The sequence below is a fragment of the Anabas testudineus genome, chromosome 22 (genome assembly GCF_900324465.2).
Source record: "Anabas testudineus chromosome 22, fAnaTes1.2, whole genome shotgun sequence".
NCBI classification, from domain to species: domain Eukaryota; kingdom Metazoa; phylum Chordata; class Actinopteri; order Anabantiformes; family Anabantidae; genus Anabas; species Anabas testudineus.
This window is the reverse complement of record NC_046630.1, coordinates 18830499-18839164: the sequence shown is the minus strand read 5'-3', so window position 1 is coordinate 18839164 and position 8666 is coordinate 18830499. Positions and strand designations below refer to the sequence as shown.

At 38.9% G+C, this 8666-nt stretch overlaps 1 protein-coding gene across 1 annotated transcript; it reads left to right on the top strand.

Moving 5' to 3' along the window:
* Positions 1–4119: 4119 nt before the first annotated feature.
* Positions 4120–8666, top strand: dnajc25 (DnaJ (Hsp40) homolog, subfamily C, member 25). The gene is made up of 5 exons (XM_026340486.1): positions 4120–4535; positions 5386–5538; positions 5748–6118; positions 6254–6353; positions 7837–8666. The coding sequence occupies exons 1-5, from the start codon at positions 4188–4190 to the stop codon at positions 7957–7959; spliced, it is 1095 nt and encodes a 364-aa protein (XP_026196271.1). The 5' UTR covers positions 4120–4187; the 3' UTR covers positions 7960–8666.

Below are 8666 nucleotides of genomic sequence, written 5' to 3'. Positions count from 1 at the left end.
TGGAACAGCTTTTCTCTCCTGAAGTGATTATCATGTCAAGTATTGAATTATTATTGATGTTGGTAATGTGGATTGGCTGAAAAGGCCATCTTAAGTTGACTGTTCACCTGGCAAAAAAAGATTATAAAGAAGTCCTTTTGTTTTTTTATGTTGTCAAAAGATAACAAATCCACCAAGTATCTATACTGAATTGGCATGAATTATAAAAGCACCAAATCAACTGTATATAACAAGATTTTAAATACATTTACTGTATGTTGACTGTGTGGTACTCCATCTGCTCTGCATGATTTTATGAGTTTTCACTGGCATGTTTTTCACTAGAACTCTTTTCACTTTTTCTACTTCTTTTCTGACTTACATTTACATGTTTAATGTTTGATTGTGTGTGCATGTGATTGTTCATATTTAGTTGTATGGCGACACTCTGTGGTGGGTGACTTGATGTTACAAAATGACACAGTGATACTCCAAAATGATCCTTGATAGTGTTTTTAAAAACTACTACAAACTATTTTGGTCTACTGCTATGTTGGTTATATTGGATAATATTACGGTAAAAGTATTTCTCTTACTTGGATGTAATTTTACTTTACTGTAAGTAAAGTATTTATCTCAGTATTTAATTGCTATTTGAGTAAATGTATAAACTGCTCATTGAAATATACAGTCACAGAATATATATAGAATATATGTATGTGACTGTAATTTATTTTGAAATTTGGTCGATCATAAATAAGGCTTTTAGTTTTAGTGAATTAAAAAAACAAATTACAGATTGAAATGAAATGAATGAAAAAATGTTGGTGTGCATGTACTAGAACATAAATTAATGTAAATAAAACACAAAAGAGTGAGTAGCTGATACTTTCCAGTATGTTTAAAATGTCCATCCTAAAGATTACAGCTTGACATGTGCACTGACCTCCATATGTGTATATATATGTATTTTCTTTCTTTCAAATTCTTTACAGTAACTCAACCCCGAGCTGGCTTCATGCTTCATTTCATGTTTAGTGTTGACTCTAAAAACTCTATTCATGTCACTTTGGTTAGGTATTCATTACTGTTAAATCTGTTAAGCTTTCAAAGTTGCTCCAAAGGTCATGACATAGAAGCCATCCTAGTGCATGTGTTACTGTCTCAGCTCTGGTTTCACAGTTAATTGCTAACCTCTCAGGGTGCTGACAAATTTCCAAACAGGATGCCTTCATTTGCACCTCCTTGAATATAAGAATCTTATTTGTTAGCAGTATGAAGTGATCCCAGAGATCTCACTGTTTATCTATGAAGGTTAATTAACTTATTCTAAATTAGTTTGAACCTGGTATTCCTTTTCTTTGCAGCAGCAATCCCAGTTCCTCCATCTTCTTCCCAGTATGCTGTTGTTAGTATACTTAATGTACCTACCATTTGCTGTAGCATCCACACTTTATTCTTCTTCTGTTCTCCAGTCATTTGTTTTATTCTAACCTGCCTTTTATGACCCATTTGGATCAGTAAACTTTGGTTTTACCTTACCTGTACTGACCATGAGTTCTGCTTTTGAGTACAAAATGTACACTTACATCTAGCTAAAACTAATCCACTTTATGGTAACAGTACTCAACAGATCCTACTTTCATAAAGGTGACATTATTCAGTTTGTTGAAACTGTTTTGAACAGGTGTTGATTCATCATTCATTCAGTCATTTTAGAAGTTTCTGTCAGCTTACAGACATAGAGTCGATGAAAATGTCAGTATAAATAAAAATACAATTTGACGGCTGATATGGCTGAGCAGTTCAAAAACAAAACATTACAAACTTCACGAAGTTGAGATTTGTAACTGAAATCAGAGTTGAATTGAGTGAATATTCGTTTCCCTCAAACAAACAGTAGGAGAAATTCTGAAATTCTGTGGTGTAACAAATGGCATTAGTTTGCACACACACAGTTAAATTAATGTACGATTAGTTTGAGCGACATGACAGTTGAAAGAGATCTGGGTTCATCTGGAACATACAAGGTGAAAGGTCAGTGTGAATATCGTTTCAATATCATGCTCATTAAGAAAATCTAAATATCAAGTATATGTAACATTCTAACAGTGCTTCTGAAGATCTGCAGTCAAAGAACTACTGAATAAAACTATGAATTAATTAGAAGATAATGATAAAAAGGGGTGATAAAAAGACAAAAACAGTCCTTACTCTGGCAGGGCGCTCTTCTCCATCTGCTCCTGCTCCAGCTGCATCTTCTGTCTTACTTATCACTCTGATCTCCCATATGTTCTTCATGATGGAGGCATCGCAGCCGATCACCTCAGGGTTCTTCTCACTAGACATCTTCAAATTGCGTCAAAGCTCCTATACACCAACAAAGATTTGTAAAACCTCACGAATTATAACTCCATTCGTATTTTATTTTTTTCTGACTTTAAATGCAAATAAGTTGTGACCTGTGCACTGAGAGAGAGGTGGCGAACCTTACAGTAGCGATGTTCTGAGACACGGCAGACAGATACTTTGACTGAGAGTCATGAAGCTGCTGGGAAATGTTTGAGGGGCTACCTTAACTAAAAATATAACTCTAACACAGACACGCACACACTTGATGATTTACTGTCTTCTTTACATTATACAGGCCTTCCTGAAAAATAGACACGCGGGCATCAACCAGTGACTGCCAGTCGGAAAGCTGAAAGGTTCCCTGCAGGGTTTTAAACTGTGGTAATGAGTGTACACACAAACTTACACACATAAAGACAAGCATGCACACGTGTATTCACACAAGTGACATGATGTACAGTCCCATGTGTGTGTAATCTACAGATGTCAGTAATGTGCCAGGATATGCTTGGTGTTTATATTACACTGCTGCCCCTGTACCCACCCCCTGGATTTTAGGTGTGACTCCTCCAACATCTGTAAAACAAAAAAAAAAACAATGGCAGTGGAGAAACTAGGAACTAACTATTTATTTAGTCAGAGATATACAGAAACACGGTGTCTGCTGTAATTTACAGAGAAATGCTCGAGCTTTATTGTGCAGCAAGACAGTCATTAGATGGGAAATTGGAAGATCTTAGACCAAGTTAATCACGAGCATTTCACCTGCTGAAGAGGAGATAAAAGGGAGATGCCCTTGCCACACACACACACACACACACACACTTGCCAAGTGAGGACTTCCAGACTAGCAGGTTACCCATGGGGACACCACTTTTCTAAATATAATAAGGGCATTATAAAGGCACTTTAACTAAATAACTATTTTTTAGATCCTAAAAATCTACTTTCTTACCAAAGTTTGTCAAATTTACAAAGCTCACTTATCAGTATCCAAATATCATTTGTGAAATGGTGATGTTTATTTTACCTTCTCTTTCAGTTTTTGGAGGAGTCTCCTGCATCATTTAATATAATAATGAATGATCGACTGATTTATTGAAGTACAGCTCCAAGAGACTTATCTGAATGTATGTTAATAGCACTTGAAAAAAGCAGTGAGTGAGATAAAAAACATTCTCTAAATAAAAAGTAGTGACAGTACAGGTCTTAATAAATTCAATAGCACAGATACACATAGCGTTTGATTATAAATCTATATTGAACAGACAGGCTAAAGGCAAAGATTTGTTTAAAAATAAATCATGCAACAAAAATAAATAAATTATAAAGTATGACAGATGACTTGGGACTGATCAGCTGTGTAATAACAGATGATTGAGTTGAACCATTTCTGTTTTCTAATATTCTTCATAATGTCCTGCTCTGTCTTATCTAGTTTAAAAACATGTCTAGAAAGTTCATCACTTGCTTTCTTCTCTTTTCTCTAAGTAAATAAGACTTATCATTATCATTATTATCATTGTTATTATTATTATTATTATTATTATTATTATTATTGTTATTATTATTATTATTACTCTTATCAATCACATGAAGGTAAATTGATGGGGAAACCAGGTTAAATCTGTGTGAGTAGTATTACAACAATTGTTTTTATTCATAAAAAGGACAAACTATATTTTTTCCAGCCGATCTAGAAATGAAATAAAACAAAACGTGTTTCCTCTTCACTGCTGTCACAGACGATCTTTGATGCCGCGTCATCCTTCCGTCCTGGCGCATCCTGATGATGTAGGCAGCGTGCGCCCGGACAGCCTGGGCTCCGGAGTTGGCAGCAGCAGGCGCACAGGGACATGGCTTCGTGCACGGAGCGGAGCTACGACGGGGGCGGAGGTTTCGCCGGGTGTCTGCGGACGGTGAAGCCTTGGTGGCGGATCGCAGTGCTCCTGTTCTCCCTCTCCTCGCTGCCGGCGGTCACGGCGCTTGTGGAGGGCCTGTACTGCGGCACGGACGTCTGCTATGATGTGCTCGGCGTCACCCGGGAGGCCTCCAAGGCGGAGATCGCCCGGGCTTACCGGCAGCTGGCCCGCCTGTATCACCCGGACCGGTTCAGGGCCGGAGAGCCCGGCTTGGAGGGAGAGACCCAGGAGTCCGCACAGAAGAAGTTCTTGCTCGTCGCCACCGCCTACGAGACGTTAAAGGTCGGTCTGAGTCTGTAGAGGTTCTCAGTCCTGCAGCCACATATGTCCACGTTCATTCACAGAGTACTTTAACAGCACCCAGGTCTAATGCACGTTATCCTGGACAAGTACGAGTTGACGTTTACCTCTAAGTTCATGTTATTTATGTAAACCACTTGTATTTGTACTGTCCTGCCCTGTGATGCTGTCTCTATGAATGTTAAAACTAATACAAAAGGTGTGTTTGCAGTACTGTTACCACAGTCTGCACAGCAAAGTACTTTATATCCCTGTAGCCACTGGAGTCCCAGGGGCCCTGCCTCACCTCTTAACACTGTAAATCCAGGAACAAGTTCATTCTGATATGATGCCGGACCAGTTTAAGAGTAAAACAGTAATTAAAATCTAATGACCAGTCACCGGGTGTTTGAAATTTAAGTGCAGCCTGATTATCTCCATAACGTGACACGATAGATCAGGAAACACTGTGGCAACAATACCTTCATCCCTTCATCGCTGCATATTTAATGACGTTACTGCTGAGTCAAGTTTAGTGTTGTAAACTGTTTTTAATAGAAAGTAGCTGAAACCTACATCACCACCACGCCACTTGTGTAAAAATGTACTGTTGAAATTATATTGAACACAAACCATGTCATGAAATCACACTATCACACTTTTCTTGCCGGTGATTAGTCAACTGAACATGCCGCTGCACTGCCCCATTTGTCACTACATGTGTTGCTAGTTGCTTTTCAAAAACATTCCAGTCCAGTCCACTGAAAACTGAGTCGACATGAGCGTGACCACAAGAGCTTAATAACAGACACTACAAATAAGAATTGAAGTAATGTATCCATGCCATGTGCAGGACGAGGACACTCGGCGGGACTACGACTATATGCTGGACCATCCTGAGGAGTACTACCAGCACTACTACGCCTACTACCGGCGACGGCTCACTCCCAAAGTGGACGTAAGGATCGTCATCCTGGTCACAATCTGTGCCATCTCCATTTTCCAGGTACAACTGCGACTGTCTCTCTGCGCTCTATGGATCAGTCTACCACAGCAGTCTAACTTGAATTTCATGTTTCTAATTACATTGTAAATTTATGGAAACATTATCAACATTGTTCAACGGCCACAAGAGCATTAGTCATATTTATCATCGTGCAACATGCAAATGTTGACTTAAAACTGTTAACTCAACTCTCCCTGTCTGCATCCCAGTATTACAGCTGGCACAGCAGCTACAACGAGGCCATCAACTACCTAGTCACAGTCCCCAAGTACCGAATCCAGGCCACGGAGATCGCCAAGCAGCAGGGCCTCCTCAACCGCACCAAGGAGAAGGGAAAGAACCGGCGCTCTAAAGAGGAGATCCGGGAGCAGGAGGAGGAAGTCATCCGTGACATCATCAAAAACAAGATAGATATCAAAGGAGGCTACCAGAAGCCCAACCTGTCAGACATTCTGCTGTGTCAGATCGTGCTCTTCCCATACTACCTGACCAACTACGTGGCGTGGTACGTCTCCTGGGTTTATCGCTTCACCATCTGCAGGGAGGAGTACGGCGACGAGGAGAAGCTCTACATGATCAGGTCAGTTCTTGTGCAGAGTTGAACCTGGATGCTGAGCTACCATGAACTACCTGAGTGAGATTAATGCAGGCTCCTCTATGTTTCTCACCTTAGTGTGTCACAGCACTTTTTATTTGATCTCTTTTCTCTCATCAGGAGGCACATGAAGATGTCCCAGTCTCAGTTTGACAGTGTGGATGAAAACACCAGACAGTCCTTCCTGGACAAAAAGCTCTGGATCAAAGAAAACTATGAGGTTTGTGACATAGAGTTTTCCATCTATGCCTGTTTATTTTCTTTTTTCCACATATGCCTTGGAGAATAGCACCTATTAACAAAAGGCTGGCAGATAAATTTTTGTTTCAGAATTTTATTTGAAACTACATAACTGCTCCATAAGGGTTTTTTTTCCATTGAAATGATCTGATGGGTCATTTCATACTTTCAGTAATTGTGTGTGTTTGCATGTCCTTTAAGATAAATTGCCCTTGGCTAAGGCTTAAACAATTCCACAAGAAAGTCAAATAGTTTAATTAGAAAAAAATCATCAATACTGATTCTGTGCCTGGTAGCCTTATTTAATCCACAGATTTATATGAAGTCCAACATGTTTCTCACCGATGGTTATTAGTGTTGTACAATGACAAAGAGAGAAAATAGTGAGGATCAAGAAATGGAAAGCTACAGAAAGTTTGAGGACCTCAGCAGAAAAGCTTCCACAGAGTAATCACACAAGAAACACGTAGCCTATGAAAATGTCATATCATGTATGGGCACAAGCTAAATTTGACTAAATGATGGCAGATAGGGGCCGAGATGAGGACGAGTGTGAAAAGAGAAAAGGGCAAATTCTGGTCAGTGTTGACTCTTGTTCCCACCTTCCTGTCCACTCGTTTTTGCCTCCTCCAAACGCCACGAAGGCTGTAGAGTCTGAAGTTATGTCTGAGCTGCGTTCTGAAAGTAAAGTTGCACACCTCAAAGGTATCCTTTATGTATAGTAGTAGTATTTTCGTTTTAGAAAATGTTTTCATATATATATATATATATATATATATATATATATATATATATATATATATATATATATATATATATATATATATATATATATATATATATATATATATATATATATATATATATATATATATATATATTACTGTCAATGGCTGCAGCACTAATCTCAAAATAGATTTAGAGTTTATCAGGTGTCACTTATTTTGTTATGCAGCACATCTGTTTCACTTGTACTTTTGGCATTTCCCTTCAATCACTGATGAATTCCCATCATTCAAACTTAATTCTTCATGCAGGTAGTAAAAGTCTCAAGCAGCTCAGTGGCGATAGTCCCTTTTTTTTCTTGCTGGACTGTAAAAGATGTGGAAAATTCAAATAACAGTAGCTTGACAACAATAAAATGGTCACAAATTCTCAGATGCAGCTCCTGGCTGCAAAACCTGCAGTTCCCTTGATGTCACAAGGTTACCGTGGATGCATGCATGACACAAGAGCAGGTTGGAAGGAAGTCATACATACACCTTACTAGCTGCACTGTGCTTCTATAACTTGTGATAAAGTCTGTGAAGAACTTGCTCATCTCGTACAAGCCTTTTTTTTTTTTCTTTAACAAGCCTTGAAGGTACTAATATGCTATAGGAAACCTTAGTCTGACTGTTTGCAGTGCAGGTCTAGGGATGCAGTTGTAAACTGTATAATGTCATCCCATGTTTGTTTTTCAGATGTACAGAAAAGAGCAAGAGGAAGAGATGAAGATAAAAATGGCAACTGACCCAAGAATGAAAAGATACCGGCGCTGGATGAAGAACGAGGGTCCGGGCAGGCTGACCTTCATTGATGACTGACTGCTGCTCGCTCGGTCTGTAACGTGTATACCTGCCTCAGTGCCAACACAAACGGACACCACACGCCGTGCTGTGTGGAGAGATACCAGGATAGAATAATAAACTATGCCAGTTTATATAGTGAGAGTTATTTTCATAGACAAAAAGCCTCGAACAGAGGATGACAAAGTGAAATAAACTATGAGCTGGGGCTTTTTTTTTTTTCTTTGTCTTTTTACCCAGATTAATTTTTAATGAACGCCAATGACTGATTTCAATTTTTGGTGAAATTAATGAGTTTTTGTGCCTGTGAAATATTCGATGGCTGGTAAGGCGGTTTCCAGTCTGATCCCTCAACAGCCAAACAGTATCGTCAAAGTGTCCTTGGATAAGGTGTCACAGCGCTACCTGCTCACTCTGTGTACTGCTCCACTAAAGCTGAAATGTACAATGATGAATGCAAAGTATTTATAAAGCAGTCATTTCTACTATATTTCAAAATAATGAACAGATCCTTTGTTTACTTTCTTTCTCAGAGCCAGACAATGAATGGCTAAAGTTCGACTATCTACGGTGTATTTTAGAATAGCTTAAAACAAAGACTTGAAGTAGGGAATCAGAGTAAGATAATAAACCTTCCAACAGTTTCAAAGCTGCAAAGGTATCCAACCTGTCGTCTGACTCTGGGAAAGATGACACAGTATGTTCTTTCTGATGGTAAAAAAAAA

What these genes read in the sequence shown, in the direction of transcription:
- dnajc25 (XM_026340486.1), top strand. Translation starts at nt 4,188, where the DNA reads ATGGCTTCGTGCACGGAGCGGAGCTACGACGGGGGCGGAGGTTTCGCC. An exon ending in CCGCCTACGAGACGTTAAAG is followed by an intron (nt 4,536 to 5,385) that starts GTCGGTCTGAGT and finishes TGCCATGTGCAG; the next exon opens with GACGAGGACACTCGGCGGGA. An exon ending in GTGCCATCTCCATTTTCCAG is followed by an intron (nt 5,539 to 5,747) that starts GTACAACTGCGA and finishes TCTGCATCCCAG; the next exon opens with TATTACAGCTGGCACAGCAG.